This window comes from Lepidochelys kempii, chromosome 7 (assembly GCF_965140285.1).
Source record: "Lepidochelys kempii isolate rLepKem1 chromosome 7, rLepKem1.hap1, whole genome shotgun sequence".
Lineage (NCBI taxonomy): Eukaryota > Metazoa > Chordata > Testudines > Cheloniidae > Lepidochelys > Lepidochelys kempii.
In genome coordinates this window covers 29,862,580-29,881,765 of record NC_136386.1, presented here as the reverse complement: position 1 = coordinate 29,881,765, position 19,186 = coordinate 29,862,580, and the positions used below count along the sequence as shown (strand labels likewise).

Below are 19,186 nucleotides of genomic sequence, written 5' to 3'. Positions count from 1 at the left end.
TGGGAGGGAGGGCTGGGTTGGTGGGGAGGCAGGGGGATGCGTGGGCAGAGGATTAGAGGGGGTGGGGGTGGGCAGAGGGGGTTAGTGGGAGGGGGAGCTGGGGACTGGGTTGGAGGGAGGCAGTGGGGTGGGTGGGGAGGATTAGAGGGGGTGGGCAGAAGGGGTGAGTGGGAGGGAGGACTGGGGGCTGGGTTAGTGGGGAGGGGGTTAGTAGGAGGGTGGGAAGGGGAGGCAGTGGGATGGGTGGGCAGAGGGGGTTAGTGGGAGGGAGGGCTGGGTTGGTGGGGAGGCAGTGGGATGCGTGGGCAGAGGATTAGAGGGGGTTAGTGGGAGGGGGAGCTGGGGACTGGGTTGGAGGGAGGCAGTGGGGTGGGGAGGATTAGAGGGGGTGGGCAGAAGGGGTGAGTGGGAGGGAGGGCTGGGTTGGTGGGAAGAGGGGAGGAATGGGATGGGTGGGCAGAGGGGGTTAGTGGGAGGGAGGAATGGGATGGGTGGGCAGAGGGGGTTAGTGGGAGGGGGGCTGGGTTGGTGGGAGGGGGAGGCAGTGGGATGGGTGGGCAGAAGGGGTTAGTGGGAGGGGGGCTGGGGGCTGGGTTGGTGGGGAGGGGGAGGCAGTGGGATGGGTGGGCAGAGGGGGTTAGTGAGAGGGGGGCTGGGTTGGTGGGGAGGGGGAGGCAGTGGGATGGGTGGGCAGAAGGGGTTAGTGGGAGGGGGGCTGGGTTGGTGGGGAGGGGGAGGCAGTGGGATGGGTGGGCAGAAGGGGTTAGTGGGAGGGGGGCTGGGTTGGTGGGGAGGGGGAGGCAGTGGGATGGGTGGGCAGAGGGGGTTAGTGAGAGGGGGGCTGGGTTGGTGGGGAGGGGGAGGCAGTGGGATGGGTGGGCAGAAGGGGTTAGTGGGAGGGGGGCTGGGTTGGTGGGGAGGGGGAGGCAGTGGGATGGGTGGGCAGAAGGGGTTAGTGGGAGGGGGGCTGGGTTGGTGGGGAGGGGGAGGCAGTGGGATGGGTAGGCAGAGGGGGTTAGTGGGAGGGGGGCTGGGGGCTGGGTTGGTGGGGAGGGGGAGGCAGTGGGATGGGTGGGCAGAAGGGGTTAGTGAGAGGGGGGCTGGGTTGGTGGGGAGGGGGAGGCAGTGGGATGGGTGGGCAGAAGGGGTTAGTGGGAGGGGGGCTGGGTTGGTGGGGAGGGGGAGGCAGTGGGATGGGTGGGCAGAAGGGGTTAGTGGGAGGGGGGCTGGGTTGGTGGGGAGGGGGAGGCAGTGGGATGGGTGGGCAGAAGGGGTTAGTGGGAGGGGGGCTGGGTTGGTGGGGAGGGGGAGGCAGTGGGATGGGTGGGCAGAGGGGGTTAGTGGGAGGGAGGACTGGGGGCTGGGTTGGTGGGGAGGGAGAGGCAGTGGGATGGGTGGGCAGAGCGGGTTAGTGGGAGGGGGGCTGGGTTGGTGGGGAGGAGGCTGAAGGGTTTAGGGTGGGGGTGGGGGTGGGAAGGGGGCTGGCTGGGACAGGGGGGTGGGGGGCAGCGGGCAGGAGTTGGAGGCGCGCTCCCCGAAGCGGGTCCTCGCAGGGCTCAGCGCCCCCCCCGCATATTCTGTTTCTTGCCCCTCCGCATGGGCACGAGCCTGGCGCTCCTGCGGGGTGGAACCGTGGGGAGGCGCGAGTCCCCCTGTGACCAATCAGGTCGGCGAGCCCTCCCCCGTGCCCCGCCTCCTGCCCTCGGGAGCGAGCGGGAGCGAACGGCGACGGGCGGGAGCGCGCCCAGGGCAACAGGCAGGGCCGGGCAGCGGTGCGGGTCCGGCTCGGCTTCATGGCGGAGCGCGGGGGTCCCGGGGGCGGGGGGCAGCGCGCCCCCGCCCCGCAGCCCGCGGTGGCCGCGCTCCCCCAGCAATCTCCCTCGGGGCAGCCCCCGGCCCAGCCCCCGGGCGCGGCGCCCCTGCCCCCCAAGCCGGGCTCCGGGCCCCTCACCCCCGGCGGGGCGGCCCCGGGCGGGGCGGCGGGGCGCCCGGTGCAGATGAACCTGTACGCGACCTGGGAGGTGGATCGGAGCTCGCCCAGCTGCGTGCCCAGGTGAGAGGCTGGTGGGGCGCGGACCGGACCCTTCCCCCTCCCCGGAGAGACCCGGCTGGACCGGACCCCTAGCCCCGCCCCCCGTGCTGGGTGACCTGGCTGGACCAGGCCCCCTGCCCATGGAGAGTCTCACCTTCACTTACCCCTGGTCCCTTCTCCTGCTTTGTCTCCCCAACATCTCCCCCCAGAGCCCGCCTTGCCCTGCTGCTCCTTCCTAGGGAGTCTCCTCTCTCTCTCTCTCTGCCCTGCTGTTCCCTTGTTTCCTCCCTGCCACCACCCTGCTCTTCCATGGAGAGGCCTCGGGGACCCTGCTCCTGGACCCAGCTCCCTGCTTAGCCTAGCAGTGGCCAGCCCCTTGGGATAACCTCGGGGCCCTCCTATCCCAGAAGTGGGCTCTGTAGGATACCAGGGCCCCACTGCTGTGGCGGCCCACCTGAACCGCGGTACCTGCTTGGGAACATATGTCTGCTCCTGAGCCCAGAGGGACCAGCATGGGGCACCCACTCCCTGCTCAGTGTCCATCCATCCCCAGGGGAACCATCCCTCTGGAAGCTAGGTGAAACCCAATTCTGTTTCTTCCCCCAAGTATCCGGGAGAGAGATCAACTTCCTCTGCCCCACACGTCCCTCAACTTCCCCATCTTGTGCGTGCGACATGCCCACAGCCACCTCAGGGGAAAGCACCCTTCTCTCTCTCTCTCTCTCTCTCTCTCAGGTGTGTGCTCAAGGTCCCACGGTGTTCCCTTTCTCCTTGTGCCTGAACCAGGGACACACCACCTTTCTAAAAATGCTAGTTGTTGTGAAAGCCCAATTGATGGTGTTGGGCTGGTGGGTGGGGGCTGCTGCCTGGTTGTGCCTGGCTAGGGAGAGGCATGTGGCTAGTGGGAAATAATCAGCCCTCTCAGTTCATTGATTGTTTATTTTTAGCGCCGTTCCTCCGATTCTGCCAGAGTCCAGGTGACTCGTTGTCATTCTGCTCCCGTGCTGCTGCTGTGGCAGAGATTGTAATTGCTGTGCTTATCTGTTTGGGATATTTTTCTGCTACCTCCAACACATCCGGCTGTTGCTGTATTGTGGCGATTTGTGGTCACCAAGGCGACTTCCTACATGCTAAAGGGCACCCCAATCTCAAACACGGTGGTGGCACAACACACTTACTTGCACATTTCTCAGCGCACAGAGCATTGGCCTCAGGCTTGCCTCCCACCCCACTGGAGAGTTTAAAAACCAGCCAACTGTTCTTGTTGATTTCTTGGACGTTTGGATGAGAATTCAGGTTTTTTTCCACCCAGTGCATTTAGGATCTGCTCTGTATTCAAATGCATTCAACACCCCTTTAAGAACAATGCGTGTAGCCCACAGAACCAAACCTGCACCGAGGTCCACCTCCAGTAAGCAATTCTGCTTCTCCAGAGAACTCTTAGCGGTGGATCCTCCAGGTTTCCCTGTCTAAATAGGTAACTGGTCTACATTTTTTTCACGGTTTGCTCAAGACACTAAATCCCTTGTATTTTATTGTCCTGTCAAACTGTGCAGCTAGTGATGAGTGAGGCTCACTGTAGAGGGGACAGGCTGCCTCAGGGAGCTTGTGGTCTGCCTTGGATGGGGTATATGATGTTTGTAATTTCACCCCTCTCTTCCATGTCTCTCTTATGGGGGTCCATTTCTGAGGAAGTGGCAGGTTTAATGTGCTGTGTATGCAGACCTTGGTTGTTCTAGGAGAAAGCTACTTCTAAAACAAATGGAGTGAAAGTTTTGCGTATGTGATTATACCAAGCTAAATTATGCTCACTTGAGAGGATGGTCTCATAATTCAGTCCTGGGCTAGTGCCTTAGGAGATCTGAGTTCAGTTCCTGGCTCTGCCACAGATTTCCTGTGTGTCCTTGGGCAAGTCCCTTCATCTTTCTGGGCCTCAGTTTCCTATTCATGACATAGGGAATTAAACCTCCCAGCCCACAAGGCTTTGAGGACAAATTCAGTAATATTTGAGGCACTTGGATGTGATGGTCGGGAGGGCCTTATAAAAATACTAGACTGTTACTTAAGTAACAAAATTAGTACTAAGAAAAGGATTACTTGTGGCACCTTAGAGACTAACCAATTTAACCAGTTTATTGAGCATAAGCTTTCGTGTAGCTCACGAAAGCTTATGCTCAAATAAACTGGTTAGTCTCTAAGGTGCCACAAGTAATCCTTTTCTTTTTGCAAATACAGACTAACATGGCTGTCACTCTGAAAGTTAGTACTATAAGACTGAGCTGAATCTATGCAGTATTATGCTATGTTGGTTCTCAGGATACCAGAGAGACATGGTGAGTGAGGTAATCTCTTTTATTGGACCAACTTCTGTTGCAGGGGAGAGAGACAAGCTTTTGAGCTACACAGAGATCTTCAGGACAGAAGAGCTGTATGTGTCTAGAAAGCTTGTTCCTCTCACCCACAGAAGTTAGTCCAATAAAAGAGATTACCTCACCCACCTTGTCTCTCTAAACTGAATCGTGACCTTTCCATAAGAGGTAATAAGGTGCATTTGGTTTTTAAGACCTAACTACTGCTCTTTGTGCTTTATAACTAGACACCTCTAGGCCATTAAGGTCCATATTTCAGCGCTATTTGAGTACTGGCTCAGTATCTCAGTATATTTTCCCTTGGGCTACTTTGCCCTCCCTGAGGCATTTCTGGGCCTGCCACACATGGCAAACTTTTCTTGTCTGCATTCTCCCCTCCCCTGCTGTGAGCTTTTGCTATAAAACTGTGTTGTGCACACAGTTTCTGCTGGTCAAAGAGTTACGTTGATTACCTGGGAGAAAAGGACCATTCCAGATGAATGTGCCCTCTTTCTAAAGGCTGCCGTTTGTCTCTCTTTCAGCACTTAGCTCATTGTGCATGTCCTAGTCAAAGTCACTGACATTTTCAGGAAGAGCTCTGAAACCCTCCTAGGAAAGGTTTCAGAGTAGCAGCCGTGTTAGTCTGTATTGGCAAACAGAAATGCATCCGATGAAGTGAGCTGTAGCTCACGAAAGCTTATGCTCAAATACAGTCTCTAAGGTGCCACATTTGCCTCCTAGGAAAGGTGCCCGGATTGCCAATTATCAGCTCCTGTAGCATTTTGTCATGTGGTTGCTTCTCTTTCAGATGGACTGCTAAGGTCAGGCTTGTGCTACACATTCCTCACCTCCCAGCCTGTCAGGCTGGTAGTTAAATTGTTTCATCATCCATCCAAAAAGAAAGCAGATTTAGGGCCTGATGTTTTTTCCCCAGAGGTCCTGAGCGGCTCCTGCTCCCATTCACCTCAGCTGGAGCTTGGGAAACTTGCCACTTGTCTGAAAAGCAGACTCTTAGCGTAGGCCTTCCCAGTACCCACAGATTGCTGATGTTTTGGTCCTAGTCAGCTTTAAAGGAGAATGTAGAGCCATGTTCTGCACCATGGTTCTGTACTGCATTTCAGCATGCTGCTTTGGCTGCCCAGGACCACCCTTTTGTTGGGATCTCGGCTCTTTGTGGCTGAACATTCAGTGCTAGTTCAAGTGGCTTCACAAGATGGAAGCCTCCTTTCTCATTTTAGTGGACAGCGGGTGGGGAGGGAGCAGGGGGAGCAGAGAGCCTGCTGTAATCCTCCCCCGTCACTAGCCGGATTCCTAGATTATAAAGCCAGAAAGGACCCTTGTGATCATCTGCTCTGACCTACTGTCTATTGCAGGCCATATGACTTCCCTGGATAAGGAACCTTAAGTCAGTGAGGATATCACAAGGATTAATTTAGCCTGTACAAAGCAAATTGAAAACCTACAGCCTGAACAGGGACTCTGAGGCACTACTGACTGAGCTAGCCAAGCTTCTAGGGGCCCAGGAGTCAAAGGACCATGGAGCCTGGTTTCTTTCTCCCCTAGAGGGAGTCCATCTGAGCTAGGTTTGAGGCATGTTGGTTGTGGGTACTGCGTGCTCACGGCCTTGTAGCTAAACTGGGGGCTTGTTCTCCAGGGCTATTTCTTGTGGTCATTACTCCAGAAATGCTTTTACATTGATCCACCATTCCTAGATAAAATCTCAGCCCGAGTTGTAACTTCCTCTGCTGTGAAGATGACAGGACCTCCTTTTTTGCCCCATAGACTTGGGGTGATTTGTGCACTACATTTTTATGGCCTCGCCATTTACCGTACATCACCGTAGCTGGCATGGCTCTGGTGGAGAGGCTGGCTCCTGTGTCTCTCACATAAAACTCTGAGCCGCTTGGGTTTGTTTGTCTCTTGTATCTTGCCCATCTGCTAATCCCTGGTGTTTTGGTAGATGTAACTGGCATGCAGAGAGTTCCTGAGGAAATGCAGCAGGCCAGGCCTCCTCTTGTTGGCGGCGGCTGCTGCTGTCAGAGTCCTATGGCAGTTTTGAAACACAGTTGTACCAGAGACTGGTTTGTTATACCTGCCGTGCAGCGCTCCATTGCCCTCGGGGGGGGGGGGGGGATATAAATCCAAGAAATGTGTTTTCCCCATTATCCTCAATTATTGAGGTGAAGGGCAAAGTGAGAAAATGTGCCTGCATTGGCAAGCGTCCATGGTGATTTGTCATGGTTGCATTAAGAAATAAACGCAGGCAGGGATTTATCAACCTTGGTGGTTTTGCTCTCCCTTCCTTCCCTAATCTTGTAACAAGGAAGCCCTCCATGGTTTTGTAACCTGTTTCTGTGTCTTGGTGGTAACTTGTTTCATGTTTCCTACCTTCCAGAGGTGGCATGATGAGAGGGGTCTTCTGCTGTCTGTGAGTTTGGTTCCTGAGCAACTTAACCATGTTTGTGACGTGCTTCCTGTATTTGCCACAGTTTACGGATGGCGGAATTGGAGTCCTATAGAAATCAAATGAATTTCTAGCAGAGCTAGGAATGGAACCAGGATCTCCAAATTCTAAGGTCCCTGCTCTAACCCTTCCTCCCAGAGCTGCAAATAGAACCTAGGAGTCCTGGCTGGCTCCTGCTAGAGCACGTTCGTATTGCACAGTGTCTGCCAGCCAGGGAGGGTATAGAGGTATACAAGATCATCTTTAATTTACATGTGCCCTTGCCTTAGAGCCTTAATTATCATTTTTAAACAGCAACATGACTGATCAGATTTCAGACTGGGAACAAAATCTGAAAATAGCTATGAAAAATGCAGACCCCTGCAAATGTGTGGGAAAAGCAGGAATTGTCAAGGCTTGAGTTTAGTGTGCAAGCAGCACGTTCTGGGATTAATTGGTAGAACACCAATGGACTAAGAAGCAGAGGAAAGGAGGCCAGGATTTCCAGAGTCTTAATCCTGCCCTGCCGCTAACTATCACCTGGGGCAAGTCACTTTGTCTCTCTTTCTCTGGCTCTGAAGGGGGGCTACTTGCCTATTTACCAGAGATTGTGAGGAGTAATGTTTATGCAGAGCTGTGGAAGTATCCATGCTGAAGGATGCCATGAAAGTCTTAGCCTCCTGTGGTGATAAGATGCTCAGAATTTGAGCATGCAAAACCTGAGCTGAATCCTTGTATATTTCGTTGCCCTGCTACTTCATAAGACAGGAACAGATGAGAAACACACCCACACACCAGCTGTAAATTAAATCTTGCTGTTCTAGGACAAAATTATTTTTTAAAAACTCCATGGAACTTAGATAACAAGCAAACTCAACCTCAGACCCCAGGTATCATTAGTCAGCAAACCTGAACAAGCTTTGGTTTCAAAGAAAATACAAATTTCTCAAGGAACTTGGACACTTCAAACAATTGGGAGAGGAGATCTTTGTGTTTACAAAGAACTCAAAATGCTCCTTTCTGTCTGAAAATGTTGTGCCTTTGGTAGATAAGTGACACTTAAAAGGCCAATAACTGAAGGAAGGTAACCAAGTATATTTTTCTTTGTGCAATGTACAGTGAGTTGTGTATATTCAATTTGTTTATTTCCCTGCCTACTTGATTGGCTAGTCAGTTTCTTCTTTCCTGAAAACATCAATAATGGGGGAGAGAGAAATCATTGTAGATTTTTAATTGCCTTTAAGATCCTGCCCTTGAAGGGTAGGGAATGGGGGGGGGGGGGGGAAACAGGTTGTGTCCCTTTAAATTAGGCCCAAATGTAAATTTTATTTTAAGATTGAAAACAGCCCCTTTTAATAATTAAGACATTTGTTTACAATGTAAGACTCTAAGATTGTGTCCCTTAAAATCTCAAGTCATTGGCAACAAATATATTGATTTCAATGTTTACACAAGTTTTTTAAACAAATATTTGATCTTGTATTTCACATCTGAAATGTTGCAGAGAGCTGCTTTTCTTGCATTGTTTTATAGGCTAGTGAAGCTAGTATCCACTGGGAAATTTAGAAGCCTGAATGTGAGTATTAGTATATTTAAAAAAATATTTCAGTGGTAAAGCACTTACTGGGATTTAATGAAGCATTGTGAAAGTGTGAAGCTAACTTTGATGGCTTCTAGATTAATTGTAGCCATTCAGAAAAGGATCCCTAGGTGTTCTGGTGAAAGGCTCAATAAAAACCTCCTTCTGTGCAGGGGAAATCAAACCAGCTGACAAGATCTTAGGGTGTGTAAAAAGAGAATGTCAGAGCCCTGAGAGAGATCTAGCTCACAGGGATGAGTAAGAGAAAACATGATAGAAGTGTGTAAAATGAGTGGTGTTGAAAAGTTCAATTACATGCTCCTAATTGACTCTTTCCAATACAAAAACCCCCACTGAATTAAATGAAAAGGTGGCAAATTAAAGCCGATAAGAGTAATAACTTTTAGTGCAGTGCATAATTAACCTGTGGAACACGTTGTCACAAGATATTGAGACCAAGATCTTAGGAAGGTTTGAGATGCTTATTTGAATAACACCCGAAGCTATGTTAGAGAGGTTAAAAACATCTAAGGTGCATGTTGAGTATAAGCCAATCTCTCTCACTGATCTGGGTTTAGGAAGAAACATAGGGCTGTTACTGATGACTATAGGGGTTTCTTGCATCTTTCTCTGAAACATCTGGTACTGGCCACAGTTGGAAACTGGAGACCGGAAGCTGGAGTAGATGGACTATTAGTCTGATCCAGTGTGGCAACTCATTTGTTCTGAAAAAAGACCTTCAAATGTGCTGATGGGGCCCGAGAGATGCATAGCAAAATGTGTGAAACACACTAATTTGGTTGCTACATCAATGCTTAAAAGGACTGTTTTTCCTTTGGTGGATTAGTCCCGTGTGTGCTAAAAAAGTAACCAGTGTGCTTTTGAAACTGAATATTAAACTGCCATCCAAATATGTTCTTATTACAGTAAACATTTCACGCCTCTTGGGCAGTACCTCCTCTGACTTCCGTTGCTTGCTTTTTAACATAGCTATAATGGTTCTGGCGAATTAGGTGACACCTCTCAATTAAAGGAGCAGCAGAGTGGATGCTTTTCTTGAGCTGCTTAAGTCTGTCAAGAAATGGTGCAGAAATGACACTTTGTGTTTAAAAACATGCAGCCTATGGAATTTATGAGCAAGGTCATTTCAAGGGAAAAGCTGACAGTGTGGAGATCTCTGGTGTTGATGTGGGGAATATTTCCATTTAGTTTCACTTTGGCCTGATCAGCACATCTCTCCTCTCACTGTTACAAGGGGAAATGACAGACAAAGTTCCATCAGTTGTTATAAAATCACTGTTGTCAAATAGTTCAGTGTTTGAAAATAAGTGGCCTGCAAATATAAGGCAACCTGGGTTAGTGCCTTATTAATAATGTATTTAAAAAGCCATCCCTTTCAGTGTGTGTGTTGTTTTTTTTTTCTCTACTTGCCTTTACCTAACTAATATCAGGCATGTCAAGTCTGCACTAACTGGGGTTTTCTGGAGGACACTTGGGAGGTGTGATGTGTGAATTGTGAGGTTTCTCAGGTGTCAGATCTGTAACCAAGACCCCTCTTTTCCCAAGCGTTCGCTAGATGTCTGTTATAGGCCCAAACACAAACAACGGTTTCAATACTCTGAATAAAAGTTACTCCTAATTATCTATGATATCCTAGTTTTATCTAGTCTTTTGTCCTGGGAGTCTCTATGGAAGACTTGAATTTTTAATGGGTATGGAACAGTGTTGAGCTCTTTCTACATTATAAAGAAGACCAACTCCCTTTCATTTCACCTCTTGTACAATTTAGGGACATAAATTAAGGCTGAAACTACAGCACTGTGTGTAGGGGGCAGACTGATTTTATTTGAAGAGAAGTTTTGTTTCTATATTTCCTATACCGTCTGGCTTTGCTGGGATAGGCTAAGCCTCAGTGCATGTTCATAACTGGCCCAAGTTGTTTTTCTACATGGTGATATAGAGTGTGAGGTGAGGGGGAATCATTCTCCGAAGCCATGAAGTGCTTCAATGCATCATAGTTATCCAGGGGGTCCTGGCCCTTAAGCTATTTCTATCCTTCATCAGGCCATTTGTCAGCACAGTTACCTGATTTTTAGCTGCAGACACCACAGTGGTCCACCCAGAAATGTGCCCCTTGTGTCATGTTAGGTGCCAGAATGAGCATCCCATTTATATGAACGGGATTAGCTCACCCCTCTTTGAGAGCTGTTAAAAACTCTAATGTTCAGGTTCTAGTCAGAAGGCTTTTAATAAGAAGGGTTCAGAAAATGAACCCATCTCAGCCTGAATTTGAATCTGTCATGGGGTGTGGATAGGAACGTCAGGTGGGCTGGGAGGTTAACCCCTGGGGTAGGCAATGGATGTGGGGAGAAGGTAGAGCAATGGTCTCTTGTGAGACAAGCTGAAGACACACCTTCTTCCTTCTCTGCCTATGTTCCCTTCACATTCTTGCATTGCCCTTCTTGTAACCAAACAACCTGCTTAATTAATTCATATGAGGCAATGGCTTTTCTGATAAGATCCCCTGTCTTCAAAGGGAATGAGTAATGCTAGACGGCCACCACACCCGCTTCCTATTGACACGGTTTGATTTAACCCAGGGTGTTTGAAGGTAAACTCTGGCACAGATCAGCTTGATCTTGTTAATGCAATATATTTTGTTAATTATTTTCATCGCATGGAGGAACTGTCAGCACTGTACTTGCAAGCTAAACAATGAAGGGGGATCTGTGTGGGGGAAAATAGGGGCTGCAGGGAGTAGAGTGGGTGGCTTAGTAGCTGGTCCTCCTCCAAAGTCAGTATTGAACCCAGTACCCTGGCAGTCAGTGTTTGAGGGGGCACCCTGTGTTACAGTGTGTGGTTTAAAAAAAAAAAAAAAGTGTGTGGGGGGGAAGAGATTAACTCCATTATCCTGAGCAAGTATGTCCTTGCTTTTTGCCATTGGATACAGTCTTTTTGTACTTAACTGTTAATCAGATAACTTTTCCATGACCAAGGTAGCTGCTTTGCTGTGATGGTAGGAGGTGATTCTCTCCCTCCCCACCCCCCCAGTTTTCTAAAAACCGTTCAGGAGGCACCAGTTTGTAAACATTATCATTTTTACTGAGTGTTTGTGTCTGTCCATAAACTACCATCAATATGTTACAGACATCAATAACCGTGTAGAGTCTTAAAGAGCACTGGAGGATGTTCTGATTGGAAGCATGATGAACTCATGGAAATGATTTTCTATTAATATAAATAAATGGAGGTGCACACAACGGCGTATGCTAGTCCTTATCCAAAGCACAGCACAAGGTAGGCCAAAAAATCCAAAGGCTTACTTTGGCTAGCGAGTGAGTTAAAGAATGACCTGGTCAGAACTCATTAGCCTTGTCACAAAGCTAAATAATGATGTGCACACAGAGATTAGCAAAGGAGAACTGGTGGGATCTCAGCTTAAAGATCCAAGGCCAAGGCCAGGCCCCAGAAATGGGGTTGTCAGGAATCCCTCTCGGATAGAAGATGCAGAATGAAATCAGATGGGTGTGAATCAGTTACTGAATTTCTGATTGGGACTGGTGATGAGTGAGCTGCCATTCCCTTCCCTCCACCCCCAAGTTTGTTCGTGTGATCTTATTGTTAATGCAGTACATGGAAAAGGACGGGAGGCCTTGCATTGCTTTTTATGATGGTGAACTGACACCTGTAGGACAATCAGAAATAATGCTCTGCCTGTCTTAGTTTTCCATAGTGCCACACTTTCTGTAGTGCTGGATCATCTATATGCATTGTGACGGTCTTGTCTAGCATCACACAGAAGTCTATGGCACAGTCAGGAGTAGAATGCAGCTGTCTTGGGTTCCAATCTAGTGCCTTCATCACAAGAGAACACCATTGCTCTAATACTAATCTTCACTTCCTACGGCACCCTTCCTTATTTCCTATTCATCCTGTGCCCTGAATGAAGTAAAGGTCCTGCAGAACAAATAGTATGTGAATGTCATTAAAGACTACCTTGCATACATGCAAAGGGGGCTTATGAAGGTTGCTCATACAACCTTAATTCTGTCATTTCCTAACTTTTGAGTCCATGATTTTGCAGCTTCAGTGTTCTTTCAGTGTAGTTTTTTTGTAAGAAATTTCCTAGATTTAAAAAAAACTAAACCCATCCTAAAGAACTATATTGGCCCCTGCCTAGGTCAGCAGCAGGGTTTGAACCCAGGACCTGTAGCTTCACAGCATGGACCTCTACCACTTGGGCAAAAGGACTGATTGCTAGCAGTAGTAGGGTGTAATCCTCTGTGGATCCATCATTGTCTGTAACAGACCTTGTCAGCAGGAGTCAGGAATCCTAGGTTTTAATTTCCTGGCTCTGAAGGGGAGTGTGGTGTGATGACAGCACAGTCAGACAGAATGTATGTGTCAGGTCTGAAAGGCAGTATGCCTGTGGATGAGAGGTGGGTTCGCTCTAATAGCGGCAGGATTCTGTTCCCAGTTTTGCCTGAAATGACCTTGTGTGCGACCTCTCAGCTCCCCCATAGGTAACAGGATGAACGGTAGCTGCTTTGCTCGCTAGTAAGAGCTGTGATGTGCAGATAACTATTATCAGCAAGTGGAGCAGCTGAGATTAGAACTCATGGCTTCCTGTTGGCTCCCACTCCAGCACTTCTTCCCACTGACCATAGGGATATTGGCTGCTTTGTTCCATGGGAGCTCAGCATGGGGCCAGGAGCGTGCTCCTGGGAAGATGAAAAGTTCAGAGACTTTTAGCATCAAGCTTCTAGCAAGCTGTATGGAGCATGTGCAAAAGGTGATTTTCCTTCAGCTGCTTGTTAAGCTGCCAGATCTGGGTAGATTTTCATGAGGCAGCAAAGGACCCCTATGAGCACAGCACTGTCCCCCTGTGAGATTGCAAGTTCCTGCTTGAAACCCTGGCAGTGCTATAGCTCTTTAAAGGAGTGATGGTGGAAGGAAGTTTAATCTTGGCAAAACTAACAGTTATTCCCTAACCTCATTTGTGCTCAGACTTACCTCCAAAACTCAGCTTGTGGCAGAGAACAAGTATGGAAAGTTTCAGTGGTGAAAGTTTTGGTAAAGTTATAAGCAACAGAAAACAAGAGCTTAAATGGAAAGTGACACTAAATATCGGTGTCAGTACCAGCTGTGCCTGTTGTGTCTGTGTCTGTGTGTCTCTCTCTCTTTCTGCCCCTGGGGTCCCTCAAGATTGCTGCTAGGACTAGCCAGGCTGGGTTACTCCCCATTAATGCAAGAGGCTCCCTCTGGATCCTGAATGTACTGCTCTCCCATGTTACTCTGTAACAACCATGCTGTCAGGAAGGACAGAATGAAAAAGTAGTATGTCACCTATTTCATAGTTGCCACATCTAGCAGGTATGGTGCCTACGTGCTCCAACACCACCAGAAGCCTGATCTCTGACCTTATTAGCACCAATACACAGTCTGCCTGTAATAAGGTTTGTATTCAAACAAAGCGTGTTTTGTTCTTGTGTGTGTTTGAGGGAGTCACATTCCTATACAGTGTTCCAGTCTGATTTCTTTTGCTTTGAACTGGTGGAGCATTCTGTGACCGACATTTTGTCTCTGTGTAAGTAAAGGAACAGTATATGTAGCACTCTGTATATCGCCAAATCTGAACTCCTGTAACTAGGTGGGAGGAGTTGAGACAGAGCACAGCCATTTGGGACAGGAAGTGAAGACTAATACCATAGCTAATTGAAGCTGCTGGGGAATGTAATTAGCAAAGTTAGCATGGGCTAGGGAGTGAGGGAGGCTCTTCCCTTTTCAGACACCAAATATGATTCTAACTATATTCAGATATATTTGAGCTTTATTATCAGTTTCATTTTATTGCACTTTCCTCTGCCTGCTAATGATGCTGGGGACCTGAATCGCCTGCAGCATTGGTAGTGCCCCCAACCTGTAACAGCCCAGAGTGCTGTATAGTGGGAGAGTCCTTCGGGGACTTGCCTAGTCTGTCTGCATCAGGACAGAGTCAGTGTAATCCTCCTTAACCCATCCTCAATGCATAGATGTCTAGTTGGAGCTTTGATTCTCTCCAGTGCTGGCCATTCCACAAGCGTCCTTAGCAGCTGGTCCCATTGCCTGGCACAGAGTTGCTTTGTTTCAGTGTATTTTTATTATGGTATCTACTACAAACAGGGCTCAGTCATGGCAGGTGCTGAGGGCTCTGGCTCCAATCCAGCAAAGCACGTGAGGATTCCATTGTCTTTAGTGGGATTACTCAAGCAGCTAAAGTTAAGCACATGCTTAAGTGCTTTTAGTATAGTTATAATAATAAAGCAGTGATTTTCCTATGAAGTTTTTCTTAACCACAAAACTAATATCATTGTTGCAAAATCAACATGAAAGCTTATCAGCGGTGCTGCATGTCTAACCTAAATCTCCTCTGCTGTCCTTACGAGCTCATTCGGTCCTCCATGGCTAATCAGAATAACCCCTCCCTGTTGGTCCTCTGCAGCATGTTGGCCTACATTTACCATGCTTTCCTTGCTGCAGATTCCATTATCTGTCACAGCAAAGGTGTCCTCAGTCGAAGAACTCTCCCAGTCATGAATAAATGATGTGGCAGATCTTCAGCCAACCTTAATGCACTGTTTATGAAACTGCAATTACTAAAACATTTTATGAAATTATTATTACTGGGCACCAAGAATGACTCTGCAGAAATGGGCTCCTGAGGATTGGAAATAGGAATTAAACCGAGATTTCAGTGTTCTCTGTTTACTCATTGCCGTTTGATGGCGCCACACTAAGTTGCTTCTGGTAAGTTTTCCCTTTGGCTAAACTGCTCTGAAAGCTTGCCTGAGCAGGAGGTGACTGAAGAAATGTTGGCTATCCCGCGGGTCTTCAACAGCACAGCATAGAAAGCTTCTCCTCCATTCGTTTGCTGGGATCCCTGAGCCTTCTGCAGCTCACAGCACATAGTTATGGGTAACAGAGGTGGTTCTGTAACACCACGCTGTTTACTTCCCCATATGTAGGGTAAATATATCAACGTGCTGGCTTTAGTTTCAAAAACAGGAAGTAAGTGTTGGCTTTTCTTCTCTCTAACTGTCTCACTTGATGGGGAAGGGAGGGTCCTTAATCCCTAGCTCTGCTGTAGCACTTTTCATCAGCAAATCTCAAAGTACTTTACAAAGGAGGTCAGTATCATTAGCCCCATTTTACAGATTGGGGAAAACTGAGCAAAGAGCAGTGGCTTGCCCAGCATCATCTAGCAGGCAATAGAACACAGGTCTCTTGAGTCCCAGTCTAGTGCTCTATCCCCTGGGCCATGTTGCCTCTCAGTTAACATAACTGTTCCCACTATGGCTCCAAACCTAACATGGAATCAGGGCACTGGGTTGGGACTCGGCCCTGCATTAAACTATCTGCCCTGCTACAGACTCTGTAACCCTGGGCAAGTCACTTAATTTCTCTGTCTTATTTCCCCATCTGTAAATGGGGATGATGATTCTTCCCTTCCCCGCCGCATTGCCTGTCTTGTGCATTTGGACTGTAAGCTCTCGGGACAAGAGTGCTCTGTACAGACACGACTTTGGTGTGGTTCCTTGCTTTCCTCTTTAGCTATAAACATTTCCATCTCGCATATTGTGTTGCTGTCAGGAAACCCCAAATTCGAGTAATTAGCCTGCCACTCAGCCCCGGCCCCTTCCTCTGTTCCTGGGTCCCCTCCCCAGCACCCTGAGTATCAAGATAACAGATGGAGCAGGCACTATTTAGAGGGATTTTGACCTTTCATTGTTGTGAAGCCTGAGACAAGGCTGATATCTCTGGTGATATTAGATAATGTGACTCAGCTAATCACTGCAAACTAACTGCATTCACCCAGACCTAGGGAAACAGCAACTGTGCATCTGCTACCTAGTCAGTGCTAGCCACCTCATGCCCCTGTTTGGCTGTGTCTACACTGGCATAAGCAGGACCCATAATTCACACCGGTGCATGCTTTCCAGGGCCAGATCTAGTGTCAACAGGGCTTGTGCATTTTTACTGTCCTATCCTGTTGTCTCAGCAGGCTTGGTAAATTGCAATTAGATTTGTAATGCCCCTGAGATCATCTTGGCCAGCTCGCTTATCAGCGTCTTGCAGTTTGTTTGCCTGTATTTTGTCTAGCCGGCCGTGCCGTGGACAAGCACTGGTGCAGCGCCTCTCTCGAAGGAGCCCCAGGCTCTGCTTTGGGCTGGCTGCAGTGAAAATAAAAATGGGGTCCCCACTGGATTCCAGTCCTCAGTGACTATGGTTGTTTGGTCTCTCTGGGCCTGCCTTGCTCTCTTTGTAAACCAGGGAGGGAGCTTGGCCTGAAACACTGCTGTGTAAGCGCAGGGTACCATTAAATGGGTAGGGCAATGCACTTCCCCTGGAAACTACTCCATGGTCAGACTAGAACCCATACTCCTGGCTAGGGAGGCGGGCAGGCTAAGGAGGAAGCTGTGATTAATCTTCCGCAGGCTGGTTCTCTGACATCTGTCCCCTTGCCAGTTAAGGGGAGCTTCCTTTCTGGAGGCCTTCTGCTAGGCTTGCTTACACTGGTGTACAAGAGAGCCTTGCCACAGCCCAGCCTGTGTTAGGGCAATCTGAATCCAGCCCTGGGGCTCTCCTGAATAAGCCCTTCCCCCTCTAACAGTGCAATTACACAGTCCCAGTCAGGTTTGTGCTGTTGTTCCAAGGTTGCCCATGGACACTGTGCTGGATCTTCCTGCAATCAAATCTTTCCTAAAATGTTAGGGAGGGGAGGATGCCAGGCAGGTGGTGGGTGAGAGCGGTTCCTCAGGGAAAGGCCGGGAAGGCGCTAGGCAGGCGGTGGGGTGGGAGCGGTTCTCCTTGGGAAGGGCCGGCAGGCACCTGCTCTTGTGTAGGATGGCAGGCTAGCTTACTTGCAAGTGTCAGTGAAGCGCCCCCTACAGCGTAGATATTTAAGTCTCTTTTCCCCAGGGGTGTGTGTGTATTGGTCAAACACTGTTTGTTTGAAATCTATCAAAGCAGGTCCTGCCTCCTGGCCGCCCTCGGGCCTCTGCAGGGATCCCAAGCCAGGTCTTTCCCCTGGGTAGTGTGTTGAGCCCCCCTTCCAGATCCTTTCCCTGACCTGGGGTCTCCTGCAGGGGTCGCCCTCCCCCCTGCAGCTCCCCCTCCCCCTTGAGTGAGCTGCCTTTTGTTTCCCCAGCTGGGAGGCAGCTGATCAGTCACATGGGGACCTTGTGACACCCAGCAGTGAAAGTGCCCTGCTTTTTTCAGCAGTCCCATGCCAGCGTGTCTTTGGCTCAGTTGAGAGCAGCCCAGCCAGTGTGCACTGCCCCCCAGCAGAATGCTGTCTGCTCCACGAATGAAGCTGACATTTAAAAGAAATGACTTTTCTAGCCATACGGCTGCAAAGAACACCTTTAAAAATGGCAACAGATTATAACCGATGTAATGGTGTGACTCCTTGGCCCCTGAAAGAGCTGGGAACTGCTCCTGCCTCTTGGCAGAGCTTAACTCTGAAGCCTAATGGTGAGTTTGGATGCCAGCATTAACTATTTCACTGCTGATCAAAGCACAGCAGGCAGGGACCTACCTGCTCCTCCCGAGCTGTGTGTCTCAATCATGTCAGGTGGGCATCCCTTATTCAAAGTCAAACGATTTCAGAGCCTCCTTAATTTCCTATGAGTACAAACATATCAAAAATAGCAATGGTAAGGGTTCTGCTCCCAACCCCGCCACTGGCTTGCTGGGTGACCTTTTGGTGCCTCAGTTTCCCCCCTGTAAGGTGGTGGTGATAATTCTGACCTCCTTTGTAAAGTGCGTTGAGATCTACTGATGAACAGCACTGGGTAATAGCTGGGCGGTGGTATGAGTTTCTTTTATATCATTATTTTAATATTTCTATAAATGTTTTGATGGCTTTGCTTTAGAAGTGAAATAAAAATCCCAATGCCTCAAGACCCCTCTGATTGCCTTTCATGAGCTCCCTGAGGGTTGCCACCCACCAGATGAGATATGCTGCTTTAGAGGGGGTTTATCCCATATCCCCATGGGCCACTAGAGCAGCACAGTGTGTGGTTCATGAGGATGAAACTCCTTCCTGACCTCTTGGCAGTCAGCTGCTGTCCTGAAGCATAATGATTCTATCACTTCTCTTTTAGGGAGCCTAGCTACTAACCAGGATGCAACAAACAACTTCCTGACAGTGACTCAGTGTGGCTAATCTTTAGTTCATCAACATAGTGCTGTCATGTTTGATTGTTAGCGGAACTTGCTGGTGTAATGAACTTGCAGGTGGTGGAGAGTGAAAGTCCTGATCAGCTAAGGTGCTAATTGCTGTTCCAGCTAGCGAGGCCCTTTCTGTGGCAGGCAGTGATGTTGCTGTATGAGAATCTCGCCATATCCCAAAGCTCCTCTTGACTTCAGCTGGATAAGTGAGTGCCCAATGCTCCTGGAAATTAATATCAAAGAGCGTTATCTTAGGCATGTTGCAACCGCCCATGGCCTTCGCGGTGGAGGAGGGCTTGAACGGACCGCAGAAAGGTCTGATTAGCTCAGAAATCCAAGGCTTGTCATTCTCATTTCACCGCTCAAGTAGACACAGAAGTTGTCTTTTTTAATTTCAAAAGGATGCTCTTGAATTGAAAATCCCTCTTGTCTGCAGATTTCACACCTCCTCTTGTTATAAGTAACACTTAAAACGGCTTGAGTGTCTCTGATCAGTTATTCTCAGTTTCTTCACATTGCACTTGGGACCATGTGGCTGCATACACTCGTGGCTCCTTTACTGCATTCTTAGG

At 48.8% G+C, this 19,186-nt stretch overlaps 1 protein-coding gene across 4 annotated transcripts in view; it reads left to right on the top strand.

The window, feature by feature from the left end:
• Positions 1-1,715: 1,715 nt before the first annotated feature.
• PACS1 (phosphofurin acidic cluster sorting protein 1) overlaps positions 1,716-19,186 on the top strand; it is a 104,294-nt gene continuing 86,823 nt past the window's right edge. For all 4 annotated transcript variants that reach the window (XM_073351604.2, XM_073351606.2, XM_073351603.2 and 1 more), the window contains exon 1: positions 1,716-2,053. In XM_073351604.2, coding sequence (XP_073207705.2) covers positions 1,794-2,053 — 260 coding nt within the window. In that variant the 5' untranslated portion in view covers positions 1,716-1,793. The remainder of the gene's footprint in view (positions 2,054-19,186) is intronic.